The sequence below is a fragment of the Lontra canadensis genome, unplaced genomic scaffold (genome assembly GCF_010015895.1).
Source record: "Lontra canadensis isolate GAN:19392208 unplaced genomic scaffold, GSC_riverotter_1.0 scaffold110, whole genome shotgun sequence".
Classification (NCBI taxonomy): Eukaryota; Metazoa; Chordata; class Mammalia; order Carnivora; family Mustelidae; genus Lontra; species Lontra canadensis.
The window spans coordinates 2,624,893-2,643,079 of NW_022631104.1; the positions used below are offsets into that span (position 1 = coordinate 2,624,893).

Genomic DNA, 18,187 nt, shown 5'->3' on the forward strand with positions numbered 1-18,187 from the left:
TCTGGGTGGGAGGCGGTGAAGCAGGGTCTTCCAAGTATCCTCACCCCCCACCGAACACGCGGGACTTCCCAAGATGTGCTCGGGGGGAGAGAGGCGGAGCGGCCACCTTCACCCCTGCAGTCCGAGCTCCATCTACAGACGTGGGGCATCAGCCTCGCCGGTCCTATAGGAACTTTGGTGGGAAGAGCTTTGAAGAGAGGAAGGGGACTTTAGAGAGGGAGAAAGGGAAGAGGAGGGGGGAGCTGCATGTTTCCTTCCCCTTCCTCTCCCCGAAATGAGGGTGGAGCAGTTGCAGGGGAGGGAGTCGATTGCTGTTCAGCCTCAGAATAAAGGCGCCATTCCCTGGCTCAGTGACCTCGTGCGTACGGCATGTTGTGTTGGGGGGGGGGGGGCCCCCCCTCCCCCTAGGGACCAGGGACCCCCCCCCCCCAAAGAGAGTGATGGTTGGGCGATACTCCCTCAAGCCAAAGAGGAGCTCCCCAATCTGTTCTAGGGACCCGGGTCGCCTAGAAAGGGCGGGAGAAAACGCTACAGGCCCGCAGTGGGGGAGCCCCCAGCTCAGGGGCTCGGGTCCTTGGAGTACTTCTACCCTCCCTCCTGAAGGCCTCGATACGGACTGAATTTGAGTGGATCAGGCAGGGGACGTAGTCGCTGGACTGCCTTGCCTTCGGGACCAGAACAAAAGAGCAGAGGGCAGGTGGGGGAGACATGGGCATGTCCTCCCCCCTAGGAGGGGCCGGGGAGAGTGGCAGTTTGCATGGCGAACCCCCCACTTCCTCTTCGTGGCCCCTTCCCTTTCTCGCTGCCCCTTTCCCGGTCTCTTCACACCCACTCCCGGGCTGTCCCAACCCCCTCTTCTGTATCAGGTGTATTGGTTGTACATATAAATTATACTTTCCTTTCTGTGTGCTCTGTTGTTTTTGAGTGCGGGACCTCTCTGGTGGGGGGAGGGGTAAGCAAAGACCCAGCATTGCTTTCTCATGTTCCACCGTCTTCCGCTGGTTTTTTTGATCTCGTGACTTTTTTTTTTTTTCCCTTGGATCATCAACTGAAACTCCGAGGCTCCTTCTCTGGCCCCATCCCCCACGCGAAGAGCCCGCTGGAGAGATGGAGGGTGAGCGCCAGGACGCCCACGAGGTCCTCAGGCTGAGAGCAGGGCCATGGCAGGGCTTACTGGGAAACTCAACGAGATCTAAGCGTTACCTCAGAGGTGAAGCGGGAGGGCTCCTGGCAGGATCTGAACCGCCTCACGTTCATCCCTTCCGGAGCCTCTTTCTGCCTTCCAGTTGCCCAGTTCCCCCAAGAGTCAGCAGAGGTCAGTACAGCTCCGCAGGTGCAACCCCAGGTCTGCAGCAGAGCCCCCCCCCTTTTTTAAAGAGTTGGGGGGCCGGGTCATCCTTGCGGAAGATTTGAACTGCTAGTACCTTCCTGACATGTGCTCACTACCCCCAGACCTTCTCAGGGGTTGGGACCAGACACTTCGGTTTTGAGGCTAAATGCAATAAACGTGTATTGAGTACCCGCTCCCCCCGAACGCCGGCAGCCACCACAGTGACAGGGTAGTCACTGCTCTCTCTGCCCTCCCACCACCAAACCCATCCTCAGAAAACAAAGGCAGACATTCTGGAACAGGACCTGGGAGGGCGGGGGCTGCGCTCCAGGGAGCACTGAGAAGGGCCTCCCCCAAGAGGGAACACGGAAGCAAACTCGAGCACAGGAAGATGCCAAGATACGGTTATAAAAATGGAAGTTTATATTTCGTAAATTCACATTTTTAACACAGGAAAATGTCACATAATAAATAAACTACACACACACAGACTTCTTCAGTCACAGAACATCCCTTTACAACCTCCAATGAAATTTATATCCTTTATACCAACTGTTCCAAATATTGGCCCCACAGAAGGGGAGGTTCTAGCAAGTCTAGGACCGCAGTCGGTGCCGCTGCGATGTTTACCTGCCTACACATCGCCCGGGGTTCTGGTTAAGGCTCAGAGTCTGAAGGGGAATCTGGAGATTTTGTAATTCCAGTGATGCAGCTGCGGCTCCCGCACTCTACTCTACTTTCCTAAGGTATTTATAGGATTTAAAAATAGCACCGAGTCCAGGAGGAGATGTCCAATTATGGGGCACGAGCTTAAAACTGCATGATAAGGGGTGCCTGAGTGGGTTAAGCTTCCGACTGGATTTCAGCTCCAGTCATGGTGTCAGTCAGGATCATGAGCTCAAGTCCCAGGCTCAGTGGAGTGCCTGGCTGAGTGCCTTTCCCTCTCCTGTCCTTCCCGCCCCCTTGAGTGCTTGCTTTAAAAAAAAAAAAAAAATTAATTGTAGGATACACATCTTTTTTCCAGTCGTGACCGTGTTCTCCGTGTGATTGTAAAGATGACAGATAAATCAAAAGATTAAAATGTGAGGGATGCCTGCGTGGCTCAGTTGGTTAGGCCACTGCCTTCGGCTCCGGTCATGATCCCGGAGTCCTGGGATCGAGTCCCATATCGGGCTCCTTGCTCAGCAGGGAGCCTGCTTCTCTCTCTGCCTGCCTGCTTGTGCGCTCGCTCTCTCTCTGACAAATACATAAATAAATAAAATCTTTAAAAAAAAAAAAAGATTAAAATGTTATGCCTTTACCAAATGGCTTTCCTATCCCTGGTTGGCCCTAATTAGATGCCTCAGATGAATGCCCTTTGGACCCTGATACCTGCCCTCACAGGCTGAAGAGAGACTGAAATGAAGCGAGGCACAGAGACATCTCAATAATTTTAGGAACACACTACCCTTCTGGGCAGACGAGCATACCAGCCCTGGAAAAAAAAAAAAAAAAAAAAAAAATTTCTCAGCTAACATGCCGTAGAAGTGACAGTAACAGGACACAAAAATCGGCCTCTTTGCCCTAGCTTTTTAAAAAATTTAAAACCACTGACACAGAATTGCTAGAATGGGCCCGATTGTTCCAACTGGCCAGAGCTGCCCTGGACAAAAGCCAGTCACAGCTAAGGACACGCTCTCTGTCCTTCCCACCAGAATGCGGACCCGTCTCCACATCCCGGGGCCTCTCCCCCGAGGACGCGAGCCTGGCCCAGTCAGTACACCGTGTTGCCGGATACATTCGCTAGGGCGACCCCTCCTGCCCTAGGCTTAACTCCTGCAAAAGCCAATCCCGGGACCGGCGCGCGGTCGCCTTGGCCTCACCCCTGCACTCCAGCACGCTTCGAGAATGCAGCGCCCACCTTCCTTCCGCCGCGGTCACAGCGTGCAGGGGCTCATGCGAGCCAAGTCCTTAATCTCCGGACAGTACAGCACTGGGGGAAACGGGGAGGGTCAGTGTCAGCGGGAGGGTGCGGCCAGGCTGGCGATCCCGGCCGCCCCCACCCCAACCCCGGCAGCCTCCCCGGGCGATTCCGGGTGCCCGGCCACCGACGCCTCTCCCGGCCACCCCTGCTACACGCCGCCCCCCGGCGCCCGCAGGCCCCCGCAGCCTCCCCCGACTGCCCCACTCACCCTCCAGCCCCACCCCCCAGCTCCCCCGGGAGCCCCCGAACCCCGCCATCTCCCCCGGGGCCCCCTCACCGGCCCCCGCAGCCTCCCCCGGCGTTCCCGGGCATCCCCCCACCCCGCCTCCCCGGGAGTCCACTCACCTGTCCCCGGAGCCTCCCCCGGCGATCGCCCCATCCCGTCGCCTCCGAGAGCGCCCCCAACACCGGCCCCCCGAGACTCCCCCGTGACCCCGGATACACCCACCCCGCCCCCGGCGGCCGCACCTCACCCTCAGACCCCCGCAGCCTCCCGCGGCTATCCCGGGCGCCTCCACACCGGCCCCCCACTCCCCCTTGCCCGGCGCCTCCCCCCGAGGCCCCTCACCGTTGCTAGGCAGCGGCCGCCGCCAGCGGCGCGCGGGCGCCAGCACCCGTTCCACCAGCCGCCGGAGCGCGCGCCAGCCCGCGCTCCTGGGTCCCGCCCCCTCCTCTCTCTGGTCTTCGTCGTCGGCGTCGCCGCCTCCCGGTACCGTGCCGCCCGCCTCATCCGGCTTGCGCTCCGCCCGCGCTCTGTCCTCCAGCCGCGACCACAAGTCCGGGTCCACGGAGACCTCCACGACCCCGCCGCGCGGAAGCGGCGTGGGCGCGCGGCAGAAGGGGCACGTGACGACGCGGCGCAGGCGCACCACGCGCGCGGCTGCCCCGCCGCCGTCGCCGCGCGCCGCCAGCTCGCGCAGGCAGGCGGTGCAGAGCGTGTGGCCGCAGCGGGCGCGCGCCGTCCCGGGCAGGCGGCGGGGCTCGCGGCCCGCTAGGTTGAAGGGCCGGTAGCAGATGGCGCAGTCCAGCTCGCCCCGCTCCGGGACGGACGGCACCCTCACCAGGAGCTGCATGGTGCCCGCCGCGGGCTCGGCCGACGCGACGAGCCGGCCCTCCTCGCGCCTGGGTCGGCTCCTGGGGCGGGCGCCGCCGCCTCCCGCCCCTTTTAATAGCGAGAGCCCGCCCCGCCCCGCGAGGCGTCGCACTGCCATCTGGCCGCTCCCCGCCGCGGCACGCGTGGGGGCGGCGGAGGCGCGAAGCGGGGTATGCCAGCGACTGCCTAGCCGGATCAGCGGCCCCGGGCTGCGCGGCGGGGGACGGTGGGGGGCGCGCCGCCCCTCCCGCCCTCCGCGCCTTCCTTCGCCCCCCAACACCGAGCTGGCGCTCCCCTAGTCTGTGTGCAAATCTCCAGGACCCTGCAGCACCCCAGCCCTCGGCTGCCCACTGGTCAGGTCCCCGCAGCCCGCCTGGCCTGCTGGTTTAGTTGCGCCCTCTCCATTCACAGCCCCACCCAGACAGACCGTCGGAGCCAATGGCACTGCCCGTTCCGCCCATCTTTATGGGCTCCTGGACACTGGCACGGACGCAGCCCTCAACTCGCTGTATTATACACGCCCTCCCTGGCTTCTCGTAAGGCCAGTTTCCCAGACTCATTCTCAAACTGCTCGCCTCTCAGCTGACATCTCAGTCTACGGAGACACCTGGATGCCAGGATCCTGGATGGGCCTCCTCCCAGGAATGCTGGGAATCCTTTCCTTCTGGAGTAGCCAGGCCTGGACACCCACACACAATGATGGTTTCAGCAAAGCAGCCCAGTTTGAGCTCTGACTCAGGGTGTGATTTGCCCCACGAGTAAACAGGACATAACACACAGCCCACGCTGCCTCGTGGTACCACACCCACCTCCGACTGCCTCCCCACCCTACCTCTCCCGGACCTGCCGCCCAGGTTCTGTTGTGAAGATAGTAGGGCAGATTCTATGGCCGGCTGGCTTGAGGTCAGATCCTAGCCTCCAGCACTCAGGGGTTGTGACACCCCAAGCAAGTGACCTAACTTCTCTGGGCCGGTTGGTTTCCTCATCTGGACAGTGTGGGTATTAATGGTATTGAATGAGCAAGGTGCTCAGAACAGGGCCTGGCCACAGAAAACAGGACGTGCTTGCTGCTTTTATCCTGTGCGCCCAGCGTACATTGCGTTTTCTCAGTACCCAACGTTGGCAACACCCATCTCTCAGTCAGTACAAGGTGGGCTTCTCTACGCACATCGCATGGACTGGCTTTAACAAGCAGTGGGAGCTGGTTTTGTTCTTTAACTAGATTGCCACAGCCCTGACAGACACTCTCTTGCAAGGAGGTATACCATTATCTGCTAGCAAATAGTTCAGAACTTCTGAGTTGTAGTGTCTTCACAGTCACGTGGGGGAAGCTATCGACTTATGCCAACAAAACTGGCAACTTCTCTTTGGAATGTTGGTCAGAGGTCTCCTCACATCTTGTATTTACTTATTTTAAGATTATTTATTTATTTGAGAGAGAGAGAGAGAGAGAGGAGGAGCAGAGGGAGAGGGAGAAGGAGACTCCCCGCTGAGCAGGGAGCCTGACTCAGGGCTTGGTCCCATGACCTTGAAACACTGAGACCATGAGACTATGACCTGAGTTGAAGGCAGACCCTTAACCAACTGCGCCACCCAGGCACCCTGTCCTCACATCTTTTGATATCTTTGGTAGATGATTACATCTTAAACTTTTAGGGTAGATGTGTTATATAAATGTTCTACGCAAAATGTTTGGCAGTCAAAGCCTCTCTAAGTTCCAGACCTTCCTTTCTTGCTTGTCTTCAGAAACCCAAAGTGATGATCTCTCTGTCCCAAGTCCTCACTTCCTCCAGTGTTTCCCACGTCTTTCTTTACCCAGCTCCAGAAACCAAAGTGTCATCCTTAACCACCCCCTCCCCGCTGCTGTCACCTTCCTTTACCAACTTCTCAGCAAGCCCTGTTCATTTTGCCTCCTAAATGTCTCCTTGCTCCGCCAACTTTTCTCCACCCACAGCACATCAGCCGGGTCCAGGCTGCCATCATCTCTTGCTCAGACCCTGGTAGGACCCTCCTCCCCAGATCACCAGTGACCTTTCCAGATCTCAAGCCTAACCAGGTCTTACCACACATCATTTCCATTCCTGTTTAAAACCTTTCCATGTGGTGATAGTTCAGTTCAGTAGCCCCAAATTCCTGTGCCCTGTGACATTGCTGCTTCTCCCAGCAAAAATTGGGGGTCTGTTTCTCTATCCCTGGAATCTGGGCTCAGCTCATGACTTCCTGTGACTAACAGAATGTGGCAGAAGCGATGTTGTGTGAGTTCTGGGGCACGGTCCGTTGGAGGCCTTGTAGCTTCTGCCTTCATCCCTTGGGATCCCGGCCCTGAGTCTGTTATGTAAGGGAATTTACCAGCAGATGAGGCTGCATGGAGAGCTGAGAAGTCTCAGCCAATGGCCAGATGTAGCAATGAGGCCAGCTAATGTTCTCGCACAGCTGAGCTGCCAGCTCACTCCAGCCACATGAGTGAGCCCAGGTGCAAAGAGCAGAGGGGCCAGCCAAACCACAGAATAATGGGGGGAAAAATAAAGTTTTAAAAAGTTGTCTCGAGCCACTAAATTTGGGGGAGGGGTGATTTGTATGTATCACTGAATAACTGATAGGAACGGCTTCCTAGTGCCCCTAGGATGAAGATAATATTCCAAAGTGCCTGATGTGGTCTTGTATGTTCCGAACTACCCGAGTCTCTCGTTCTGCTTCCATCCGCTCTTGGCACCCTCTAGCTCTGGAGACCTTTGGCGTGCATGTTCCCTTCTGCATGCTTCTCCTAGCCCTCTTGCTTTCATCTGCTGACCCTTCACCACTGAGCATGGCCTCACCTTGTCAGATGCCACTGTAGACTCTGGAAGTGGCCCGCGCTCACCTCTGGACTTTGGACAACTTGTGTTTGTTTGCTGGCTATTTGTTGGTTTCTCCCCCATCTGTAAACTCTGCAAAGGTTGTTATGAGTCTGGTTTTGCTCACCACTGTACCCCTGTACCATAGTGGGACTCAGGAGCTAAATACTTAAGTTAATGAATGAAGTCTGTGACAAATATGGTAAATGAGGTGTGACGATGGATAAAGGAAGGTCTCTTACGAGGGCTTTCCAAACAGCCCCTGAAAGTAATTCCTAAAAGGACTTTTTTTTTTTTTAATGTTTTGAGCATGGGGGGGAGACATTTCTATTGAAATGAAGAAGGAGTCCTCCAAAGTAACCATTTAAGGAGAATACTATTTTGAATTTATGAATTCTTGTATGTTTATTACAGAATAACTAATCATGGGTTAGTCATCCATTGTGCCTGGTTGTTTCCTCCACAGTCTTCCAAAAAGAGTGGGAGATGTTCGGAGTGGATGTAAGTATTCATTAGTTGATCTGGTTGGTTGCTAGCCAGCAAATCGCAGGCTGCTGACTTTTCTCTTTTTGGAAATTGGTTTTATGCTGCTCTCTCGGCTTCAGGATCAAGGAAAGGGTGAGGATGGGTAGAAGGGGGACGGGGAGGTTGTAATTTAAGGAAGGCAGAGAGCATCCTCTCCTGTCTTGTGATCTCTAAGGGTTGTAACTTTCCACCCACTTTGTGTCCCAGGGAAATCCAAGTCCTTTGGGGGAAAACTAAGGGTCGTTTCCGACATGATCACATTGGAGTCTGCTTTTCTGCCTCCCTGAAAGCTGATTTTTCACTGGTTTCCCTTTTTCCTTTATGATAACTCCCTCCCTCCATGTCATCTCCACCATAGGCCAGTTTTCATCTTACCTCTCCCTCACCAAATCCCAACGCCCCAGCCTCAGCTCAGCCCCTCTCATTCAGCCACAATGAAAGAGTTCCAGAGAGTTCCAGAGAGTTCCTCAGCATTTGTGTGGGTATCAGAAGGGAGATGAGAAGTACAGGACGAGAAGTGTGGCTAATGCAACTTTAAACAAAACAAAGACAAGGGTGTCAGAAGGAGGAGCAGCGAAACTAGGAAGCCAGATCTCTGGGCTCTGAGGGATGTGGTGACTACAGGAAGGAAGAAAGCCAGGGACCAGGGACTGGGGTATGCGGGACCTGGGCCCTTGGCGAGGGCAGTGGCTGGCAGTGACTAGAGGCATGATGCCTTGGTCCGCGGAGAGAAAGCTCCCGCTGTAGCTAATGGCAGGGAGCTAGACAAGGGCCAGTCATCAGAGACAGAGGTCCTACCCTCCCAACCCCTGCAATTTCAGACACCAGGAGTGAGGACCAAGCTAGATTTTATTTACAGTTCCCTGGGAAAAGTCTTACAGAAGAAAGGCTGGCATTATTGCTTTAAGATTATTGCCAGGAGGAAGACTGCAGTCCTCCACTGCTAGGTAGGAAATCCTGCTCCAGGCTCGAAAGTCTGTCCCCAGACATGACCATCCTAGCCCCAGGTCTCTGCTGTGTCCCAAAGGTTGTCACCATGTCCTGCAAAGCACAGCCCAACTTCTCCCCAGGGCCATCCCCACTGCTTTGCCAGCACACTTCCCTTTACCTGCTTCAGGGCTGTCACTGCATCCCTCCTCCCCCCCCCCCGCCCCCCTTCTTTGCAAGAACAAAGTACTGACTGGTGCTCGTTTTAAGCCCCCCCTCCCCACCTCCGCTGGGAGGCAGGGTCCTCAACGATCAGCATTTACTTCCCGCCAGGACCAGCCTGGCTTCCTCTGTACCGAGTAACGCAAGAGCCCCGGTTCCTTTGTCCCAGCTGGCGTCACGACTCGTTTCTTAGGTTATTACCCCTCAATGACAGCTCCAGGGCCACTTTTGAGGTAATTGACATGTTTCCTGGATCTGCCCTGTTTTTTGTTTTCCCCTGGGACTCGGCGATTAGGGGAAGAAGAGAAGGGAGCGAAACCAAAGGGCAGAGAGGGGACGGCCCGGTGGTTCATGCCCGGGATTAGCAAGAGGGCCCGGCGGAGCGGAACGAGGAGGGCGGCGCACTACTTTCCCTCTCGAGCCCCACTGCGGGAGGATATGGCTTTGTTCATGCGCATCGCTACTCGAAGCCGGGACTCGTTCGGGGGCGGGGCCTCCCTGGCGGCGGCCGCGGCGTGGAGGGATCCGGGGCGGGCGGGAGGCGGCGGCGGCGGGAGGCGGTCCTCGGCGGGTGCGGCAACCCCGGTGCGGGTGCCTGGGCCCCCGACCGACTACTTCTTGGAATGCGGCTTGTTCCCCAGGAGCCCGTCTATCTCCATCACCGTCTGCGGCGTCAGCTGGCTCAGCACCTGGAAGGGAAGGCAGTGGGGTGGGGGCACATGCTGGCTCCCCGAAGAAGGGCAAGGGATGTGAGGGGGTAGGGGAGCAGCGCTGCGGGGCCAGGTGGCGGGAAAAGAGCCTCGCCTTGTGGCCCCGGGACTTGTCCTCTGCGGAGGGAGAGGCCTTTGTAGTGGCTGACCTCCCAAGCCCATTCCAGGGTGGAGAGCGAGGACGAGGACCTGACTTCCGGGGAAGGGGACAGAGATGGGCTCCGCCTCAGAGTCCCCAGCTCACCTGCAGGGCTCCCAGGTGTTCCATCAGCTGCTCTGCACTTGACACCCCCAGCAGGACCGAGCTGACACCCTCGCTGCGGAGACACCACGCTGGGGCCAGAGGAGAGAAAAAAGAACTGATGGCAACAGCCACCATTCGGCACCCACACTTGAGGAGTGTCTCTGAGGAAGAGGTCCTCCCTAGGGGCAAACCAGTCTTGGTTTGGGGGTGTCTTGGCAGGAGGTGAGGACACCCCCACCCCCCCGCAGGGCCCAGGGCTGGTGGTGGCTCACCAATAGCCAGCTGCGCCACGGTGCAGCCCAGCTGGTGAGCAATGGGAAGAAGGTCCATGACTTTGGCTTGTTGCTGCTTCTTGCCACCCTCACTCTGCACCTTGTCCTTGAGCCACTGGTAGCCCTGGAGGCCAAGGAGAATGAGCACCGCCCGGAGCGGCCCAGATGGCCCAGTCCTGCCATCCCGAGCCCCTAGATCTCACCTTGACAGTGGCCCTGCAGGTATCTGGGACTCGCCCATCATACTTGCTAGTGATGAGGCCACAGGCCAGAGGGGACCAAGTGACTGATCCAACACCTAAGGGCAAGAGGACTGGATGTGGGGACAGGGACCCAGGTGATGGATAGGCCCAGGGAAAGGTAGGGTGGGGGGGCTGCGAACCGATCTTGTGGTAGAGCTCCGGCAGCTGTGTCTCCACCTTCTCCCTCTGGAACAGGTGGTGCTCAGCTTGCTCACACACTGGGGGGATCAGATTGAACTGTCTGGCCATGGAGTAGGCCTCCTGGGTGGGGCAGGGAAGAGACGGGGGTCAGAGCACTCTTCCCCACTTTCTTCCACTGCCCCTCCTCCGGTAGAGTGGGTTTTGGGGTGGCCGTGTGAAAAGGGGGAAGCGGGGTGGCACACTCACCATGATTTCCGCAGCGCCCCACCGGGATGTCCCCCAGTAGAGGGCCAGGCCCTGGTTAATGACATAGGTCATGGCTCGCACAATCTCTAGGCACACGGGAGAGAGAGAACCTCCCTGTCAGGCCCTGGCATCCAGGGCTCCATATCTGTGCACCTTGGCTGGCCCCACCAAGACCCTGGGCATCTCTGTTTAATCAGAGAGATGGGGATCTGCTGTTCACCTCCCTCCCTGTCCCAAGAGCTAGGGTCTGAGCCCCCCACTGTGGAGCTTGGGAGGCCTCCTGAGCAGGGGCTGGCTTCCGGCTGAGAGTTTGAGGAAGTGCCATTTTGAAGGATGGCCGGGGTAGGGGTTCTGCTTTTACCCTCCATGGGACTGTTGGGGTCTGAGCGGTTGGCGAAGACGATGTCCACGTATCCCAACTGGAGGCGCTCCAGGGATCCTTGCAAGCCTGGGTCAGGGGTGGGGGGGTTGGGGGGGGGGAGGAAGGTAAGTGCTTCAGCCTCCCTTTGCTCAGGATTCAGACATTACCCTCTTGCCACAGCTGCCTAACTCCCAGCTCTCCATGCACAGCCTCCAACTCAAAGTTTCAGAGAACGTTCCCAACTCTTCTGGCTTCTGTATGCAGCCGCTCTTCCCAGCCCTGAACTCTCACCCTCGATGATGTGTTTACGGCTCAGGCCTCGCTCAGTTTCTGCCCTGCAGGAAAAGGGAAGTCAAAGATGAGGCGTGACAAAGACAGGGGAGCAGAGATGGCCTGGCGCCATGAGGGACTGGGATTGCACGGGTCCCCAGGGGCAGGCTGCAGATCTGGGGTGACATCCAAACCCCCGAGTGACTGGGATTGCACGGATCCCCCAGGGGCACGCTGCGGATCTGGGGTGACAGCCAAACCCCACCTCTCCCATGTGTCTTCACACATTCTCTATAGCTCTCCCCAAATAGAGTGTGGCAGCCACTTACTGTCCTCCCCAAAAAATCTTGGTGGTGATGACATAGCTTGATCTCCTGGAAAAAGACAAAAAGAGAGGAGCAAGAAAAGGGATTTGGGTTGAGTACTTCCCTGGCAGCCCCTCAAACCCAGACTCACCTCCATCCTTTGCTCTTAAGGATGTTCCCGAGGGTTCTTTCAGCCCTGGAAGGAAGATCATGTCAGAAACACCGACCTTTCCAAGATGGCTCAGTTCCTCCCCCTCCTCCCCACCTTTCCCTTCTACCCATTTCCTCTCTGGTAAAGCAGACCATAGACCACGAGCTCATTAGGCTGTCAGCCCCATCCTGGACAAAATAAGAAGGGCTCCCAGCACTTGGGGTGTGATCATATACTTTTCATTCATTCGGCAAGTATCAATTGTACATTAACTATGTGCCAAGCTCTGTTCCGGGTGTCGAAGGGATAGAGTACGAGGGGACAGGGACAGCCTAGGGAAGCGGGGAGGACACCTTGTTGTCTGTTCCCACCATCTGCATTGCCCTCCCCCTTCTTTGAGTCTCTGCAAAATCCCATCTTCCAAAGCTCAGCTTGTATTCTGATTCATTTTATTGAAAATGTTCTCTGCTGGTCTGTGCTCAGCCCTTCCTGTCACCTTCCATAGTTCCTACTGGCTCAATCCTTTGGCACTTAATTATGCGCTAGTCTGTGACAGGTCTTAATTTGTTACATCTGACGGTTACCGAGGTTTCCCTGTTACTTAACCTCTCATATCTCCCTGTGTTTTCGGTTTGCTTGACCACTTTGACCGTGAGTTTTGGGAGGGCATGTTGTCATCCCACGAGCAGTGCCTGCTCTGGGCTAGGCTCTGTGTAGGAACATAGGTGACTTGGACAAGTTCCATGGAAGGAGGAGCTTCCCAGTTGAGCTGCAAACACGGCTACATAAACCAGTAACTGACAGCTGGTGGGTCAGAGGACAGTATAAGTGCTGTGGGAGCCGAGGTGGGTGCTGACCAATCTGGGGAGCTGGGCAAAGGCTTCTTGGAGGAGCGGACATTGGGCCAAGTCTTGAAGATGAGCAGGAGAATGTGGCAGATAGGAGAAGACGTGGGGGAAGGTCTTCCTAGGTTTTGGCTAGGTTTGACAGGACCCAGCGTGAAGCCATGGGTACGTGTTGGCTTTATTTTATTTGGACTGTCCAGGACACCCTCTGTGCTCTACACTGAAGAGGGACTAATGTTGGGACTACAATTCCCATAGTGCATCAGGAGCCCATTGGCTGGAAGGTTGGAACTTAGTGTTCACGGAGTTCCCAGGGTTCCCTAGAGGGAAATAACAAGCCCCCGATGTTCTCACTTGGCTCCTTTACCCCAGTCCTTACTTCCCCGCTGCGTAGACTTCAGCTGTGTCAAACAGGTTTACACCGTGCTCATAGGCCACTGTCAGCACGTCCTCTGCTGTCTAGGGAGGCGACAGAAAGAGATGAAGGTCAACAGCTGTGGCCCTCATTGAGCTCCCTCTGCGCCCAGCCCCACTGCTCCTCTGCCCCAGCCCCAGCCTCCAGCCTCGGGCCCACAATTCCCCATGCTTGTCGTCCAAACCCCTCTCCAAGTCCACTCCCCTCTTCTCTGATCCCCTCCCACCCCCTCACCCTGCTTCTAGGGCCCATCACTCATACCTCATCCGAGATTTGAGAACCAAACGTGACCCAGGTGCCTGCGAGAGAGAAGCCAGGCATGGGACCACAGTGGGCGGCAAGGCACGAATGCCCCCTCGCATCATTCCTCTGCTGTCTGACTTACCTAGGCCAAGACAGGACACCCGCAGACCAGACTTGCCTAGGTTCCTGCAGGATACAGAAGCAGCAGGAAGGGGTGGAGTCTCCATTAAGGACAGAGACCATCAGCCCCCAGCTCCTCTCCTTCCAGAATCAGAAGCCCTCAGGTAGCTCAGTCCAAAGGAACTAGGCCCAGTGGGCCCACCGAGCTGGACAGGGCTCTGCCTGGAGCGTAAGTGAACGAGTAAATGACTCTAGAGACAACATCCGGAGCCTCTGTTGCTTCCTGGTTTGTGTTTCTCCTGGTGGGGTCTCGTCTGTGTTTGCGTCATCTCTGGGATGTGTGCAGTTTGGGGCTGGGAGGAATGTGACAGGCTGACGGGGATGAGTTTGTGGAAACAGACCCGCAGATAAAGAGGGTTATACTGAGGGGCAGACACTGCGGTGCAAAGGGGTAAACCAAGTCAGGCTCAGGCACTCAGGCAGGCAAGGGGTCCTTGGACAGGGTAGGTAGATGGGCCCCCCCAAACGCAGGTAGGACACCTGGGTGGGGATTGTGACAGGAAAGGCCAGTTGTCCCTCTTCCTCCGTCGGCTCCCTCCACTCCTGTGGGCTTGTGGCGTCTGCCTCTCACTCAGACAGCCCCCTCCTCCCAAGGCCGCCTCACCCAGGTTGTTGGCTTAGCTTTTCAATCAGAGCCAACACATGGAGGAGATCAGATGAGCGACCTCTGCTCACTCGCAGGCAGGAGCCCCTCCCTTCCTCCCCTATGCCAGTTCTGAGAGCCCAGCGGTTCTCTGAAAAAGTCCGCTACAATTCCGTCTACTTTCTCCACCAGGTCCCCATCTGTCCTCAACATGGGGCTGAGAGATGTGGTCCATGCTTCCAAGAGCCCCAGTGCCCTCCCCACCAAGAAAGGTTGCAGGATACCTGGTCCTTGGGGCAGGTGAGGGCAGTATCTGGGTCAGGCATCCTGAGCGGGCCAGAGTGAGAAGCTGTTTCCTTCCCCCACCCCCTTCCCAGGACATGGACCCAAGGACACGCCATCCCAGAGGGGGCCCAGCCTGGAGATCCGTGTATCCCTGGCCCTCCTGGGGATAAGGAGACAACCTCAGGGGCATCGCCTGGCTCTGACAGGACGGGTCAACCTTGGTAAAGTAGATTTTCTCCTAGTCAGGGGTATCGTCGGAGACAAAGAGAGGGACTAAGTAAGGGAGCGCCCTGGTGATGGGAGGAAGAGATGTAATGAGCTGGGTGGGACCTTCTTAGCGAAGACTGAGGGGGTCCTGGCGGCATCCCAGGAAGCCTAAGGGGTTAGGAAAGGGGAGCAGATGGGGTGGGCTGCTCGGCCACCCCCATACCTGTATTTCATGCCAGTGCCTCTGCCGGTGCTCTCTCGGAGGGCCCCAGCGGGCGCTGGGGGTCGGGGGACCAGTGCGGCCCGGGCCTTGGGGCCCGACCCTCCTCCCCCCGGAGGATTCCCATGCCCCCCGCCGACCGGCCCGCCATTACCGCCCCCGGGGCCCGGCCGGGGTCCACACAGACGGTCCTCACTGCTCCGGCTGCGAAGGTTCTGCTCCGTACACGCGATAGACACCTGCATGCCAGCTGGCCGGGGCGGGGGAGGGGGCTCCGAGGGGGCGGGAGGAGTTGGGAACAGGGAAGCCCGGGCACGGACGGCGGGGGGGTGTAGTGGCGCGAGTCCTGGGAGAGCGGGAAGTCTGTGCAGGCTGCGGCGGGAGCCGCCAGGCAGGATCGGGCCCGCGGGGGCGGGCTGCTGGAGGTCGCGGGGTTTGCTGCGGGAGGGGAGAAACGCGGGGAGTTGGCACGAGGGCAGATACTCGGATACGGGGTCCCTGGCGCGGGGAGGAGGAGGGGAAATGGGTGAGGGTAAAGGTCGAAGGCGGTCCTCGGAGGATAGGGACCTAGGGACGAGGGGCGGTGGTGGAAGGGAGATGCCACCTCAGCCCAAACCGCAGCGGGACCGCTAGGCTCCCAGCAGCGTCGGCAGCGGGCCCAAATCATCAACATGCAGACACCGCCCCCTCATCTGCATAAAACCGCCCGCCTCCCAGCCAAACCCGCCGCTCATCTGCATAAGCCCCGCCTTCGAAAGCTCCGCAGCTTGGATATTCTGTGTGCACGGAGAAGCCAGGACGGCGGAACCCGGGAGGGTGGTTATCACACCCGCTGAGACCCGCAGCAGGTCCGCCTTCCTCCAGCAACGTGGTTTTCAGGTGCGGGGTGATTTTGTACCCTAGGGGTCACGTGGCAAGGTCTGGCGACATTTTTTACTGTCGTGACTGGGACTGGGGGGTGGAAATGTGCTATCAGCAGCTTGAGTGACGGCCAGGACAAAACGCAGGACAGCTCCCCCTGCCCCCAAATTGTCAGTGCGGACGGTCCCTAGTTATGGTTTGACTTACAATTTTTTTTCTTATCTTTTTGATGGTGCAAAAGCAACAGACATTCAGTAGAAACTGTGCTTTGAGCTTTGACCTTTTCCTGGGCTGACAGTATATTGCATGATACCTCCTGATGCTGGGCAGTGGCAGGGAGAGTCTCGGCCCCCACTCAGCCCCTGGATCCCAAGTGTAAACCTCCCATACACTTAAAAACCATACTGTTGTCGTTGTTTGACTCTCAGTACAGTATTCAATAAATCACATGACATATTCAACACTTTATTGTAAAATGGGCTTTATATTAGATGATTTTGCCCAACTGTGGAATAATGTAAGTATTCTGAACACATTTAAGACAGGCCAGGCTACGCTATGATGTTTGCTAGAGGAGGTGAATTAAATGCATTCTCGACTTATATTTTCAACTCATGATGGGTTTATCTGGACGTAAGCCCATTGTGAGTGGAGTGAGATCTGTCATTGTCGAGAAGCCCATGGACAAAGCCTCTTTACAGGCTCACAGTATGGGGCCACCCCGGTTTATGCCTTCCTGAATCGGGCAGGACCCTGACGAACCAACCAAACCGACAAACTGACACGCTTAGGCTGCAGAGGGTGACAAAAAGTTTATTCTGTACGTTGCAGCATCAGGTAGGGGATAAAACTGGAGAGGGCCTAGTTTGGAGGTGTAGGGATTCCTGGAGGCTTCCTTCCTTGGACCGGGAGGGCACGAGGGCAGGCTTTACACTGTTGCCCTGGGAGGGCTGTTTTGGAACAGCAGGTGGTAGAGGGGCACACAGTGGGACCTTCATATAAAACAGGTTAGGAAGGGGCCCAGGAAGACAGGGATTCTCCTGGGGGGTGAGGTAGGGTGCTTCCTTCAGCCAGCCCGGGCAGAGAAGAAAGGCAGAGAGCGGACGTAGGAGTCCAGCCGGGACCGGAAGAGCTCACTTTGCACAGTTTGGCCCAGTGGGCACAGGGGGTTCTTCACCACCAGCTCCACATACAGCTATGGAGGGGAAGGGTGTTAGAGCCAGGCTTCAGATCCTTCTTGATTCCAACCCCAAAACCTAATGGGATCTCAGGGCTGTGCGAATGCACAAGCATCGAGGGCTGGGACGCATGCCTCCCGGATGAGAAAGTGTTTCAGGACCTTAAAGAGTCTTGAGAAAACTCTTGACTTCAACAGAGCTACGGCACAGTAAGGTTCGGGCAGGGAAGCTCAAGGAGTCTTGAGGCTTCACTAAGTGGCCATGGCTGTTGAGGAGCTTTAGGGGAGGGAAGGGTCCCTGGGGCTGGCACTGACCGCACTGTAGATATGATGCAGCACATCCCGGATGGGTCCGACGCCCAAGTCAGTATTCATGACAACCTTGATCCCAGTGGGTGTCTCGTAGTAATGGAGCTTGTAACGGCTAGTTTGGAAGGCCAGGAAGCCATCCTTCCTGCAGAGATGGGAGGATGTTAAGGAGTGGGAGCATGATCTCTACCATAGAGATACTTCTGATCCTGTCTAGGTCAACTCCCTAAACATCATCTTTCATAGCAGGCTGATTTAGTAAAAACACCTCCCACCTTCACTCCTCAACTTAGCCCCCGCACCCAACCTCTCTACCTTCAGATCTTCCCCTCTGCCTCTCAGACCAGCTCTCGGTCCAGACTCAGCCTCTTTCTCTCCCTCCCCTCTCTCTCTGTCTCCTTCCCCTCTCCTGGGAGCCAATGTCTCTTCCACTCCACAAAATCTCCCCCGCCCCCCAAATTCCCAAGGCTAGCCCTCCTTCCCTCAGCATTCCCTCTGACAGCGTACATGTCTAGCGGGGACATCTTGCTGACAAAGGAGCGGATAGAGAAAAGCATCCCATACATCAGCTTGTACTCCTGGAGGGAGAAGGACAAAGTTAGCTCTCGGTTGTTGGAGACGGGATAGGGGTGGGAACCAGATGGGGTTTGGAGAGGAAGGGCTGGGCTGAGACTATGTGCGTTTGGAGATGCGAGGTCACCCGGATTGCGCGGGGCCCTCTCGTCACCTCCTCTTTGGGGATCCCCGCTTGCTTCTTGCGGTGCCACTCGCTGTAATGAAGGCACACTCCATTCCGGTCAAACAGGTACAGGTTGTGAACAGTCATCTGTAGGGCAGAGAGTGTAAGGCTCGCTCCGAGACCGCCCACACTCCGGGGACTCCAGTTCCCGGTCCCTGACTCCCCCAACCCGGCGGGAACCCCTCCCCTGGACTCACCGGAACTGCTCCTAGCGCCCGTCATAAGACACTTCCGGTTTCCGCGGAGTCCCGCCCCACCGGCTCCTCAAACCTCAGTGGTGGGGTCAT

At 57.1% G+C, this 18,187-nt stretch overlaps 3 protein-coding genes across 4 annotated transcripts; all 3 read right to left on the minus strand.

Moving 5' to 3' along the window:
* Window positions 1-3,127: 3,127 nt before the first annotated feature.
* RNF227 (ring finger protein 227) lies at window positions 3,128-4,418 on the minus strand. The gene is made up of 2 exons (XM_032839865.1): window positions 3,862-4,418; window positions 3,128-3,302 (listed from the first exon to the last, which is right to left on the minus strand). The coding sequence occupies exons 1-2, from the start codon at window positions 4,364-4,366 to the stop codon at window positions 3,247-3,249; spliced, it is 561 nt and encodes a 186-aa protein (XP_032695756.1). The 5' UTR covers window positions 4,367-4,418; the 3' UTR covers window positions 3,128-3,246.
* A 4,524-nt stretch (window positions 4,419-8,942) lies between these two features.
* KCNAB3 (potassium voltage-gated channel subfamily A regulatory beta subunit 3) lies at window positions 8,943-15,487 on the minus strand. Of its 2 annotated transcripts, none has more exons than XM_032839921.1 (14): window positions 14,818-15,487; window positions 13,482-13,525; window positions 13,358-13,395; window positions 13,061-13,140; window positions 11,837-11,881; window positions 11,710-11,754; window positions 11,402-11,445; window positions 11,111-11,197; window positions 10,750-10,835; window positions 10,503-10,623; window positions 10,324-10,418; window positions 10,121-10,244; window positions 9,849-9,937; window positions 8,943-9,583 (listed from the first exon to the last, which is right to left on the minus strand). In XM_032839921.1, the coding sequence occupies exons 1-14, from the start codon at window positions 15,057-15,059 to the stop codon at window positions 9,506-9,508; spliced, it is 1,218 nt and encodes a 405-aa protein (XP_032695812.1). In that variant the 5' UTR covers window positions 15,060-15,487; the 3' UTR covers window positions 8,943-9,505. The 2 variants fall into 2 exon arrangements, with proteins under 2 accessions (XP_032695812.1, XP_032695813.1); XM_032839922.1 differs by having other exon boundaries at window positions 13,482-13,812; window positions 14,818-14,890.
* Window positions 15,488-16,468: 981 nt separating this feature from the next.
* On the minus strand, window positions 16,469-18,151 carry TRAPPC1 (trafficking protein particle complex 1). Its single transcript, XM_032839971.1, has 5 exons — window positions 18,098-18,151; window positions 17,889-17,987; window positions 17,669-17,739; window positions 17,168-17,306; window positions 16,469-16,870 (listed from the first exon to the last, which is right to left on the minus strand). Exons 2-5 carry the CDS (start codon window positions 17,985-17,987, stop codon window positions 16,742-16,744), a joined length of 438 nt encoding a protein of 145 aa, XP_032695862.1. The 5' UTR covers window positions 18,098-18,151; the 3' UTR covers window positions 16,469-16,741.
* Between the last annotated feature and the right edge of the window lie 36 nt (window positions 18,152-18,187).

Excerpts from the sequence above, each read along its gene's own strand:
- RNF227 (XM_032839865.1), bottom strand. The coding sequence starts at position 4,366 with ATGCAGCTCCTGGTGAGGGTGCCGTCCGTCCCGGAGCGGGGCGAGCTG. Across the intron at positions 3,303-3,861 it reads GCGGCCGCTGCCTAGCAACG|TGCTGTACTGTCCGGAGATT; the intron begins GTGAGGGGCCTC and ends CGTTTCCCCCAG.
- KCNAB3 (XM_032839921.1), bottom strand. The coding sequence starts at position 15,059 with ATGCAGGTGTCTATCGCGTGTACGGAGCAGAACCTTCGCAGCCGGAGC. Across the intron at positions 11,446-11,709 it reads AAGATTTTTTGGGGAGGACA|GGCAGAAACTGAGCGAGGCC; the intron begins GTAAGTGGCTGC and ends CTTTTCCTGCAG. Across the intron at positions 9,938-10,120 it reads CGTGGCGCAGCTGGCTATTG|CGTGGTGTCTCCGCAGCGAG; the intron begins GTGAGCCACCAC and ends CTCTGGCCCCAG.
- TRAPPC1 (XM_032839971.1), bottom strand. The coding sequence starts at position 17,987 with ATGACTGTTCACAACCTGTACCTGTTTGACCGGAATGGAGTGTGCCTT. Across the intron at positions 17,740-17,888 it reads CGGGGATCCCCAAAGAGGAG|GAGTACAAGCTGATGTATGG; the intron begins GTGACGAGAGGG and ends TTCTCCCTCCAG. Across the intron at positions 16,871-17,167 it reads TGCATCATATCTACAGTGCG|CTGTATGTGGAGCTGGTGGT; the intron begins GTCAGTGCCAGC and ends TCCCCTCCATAG.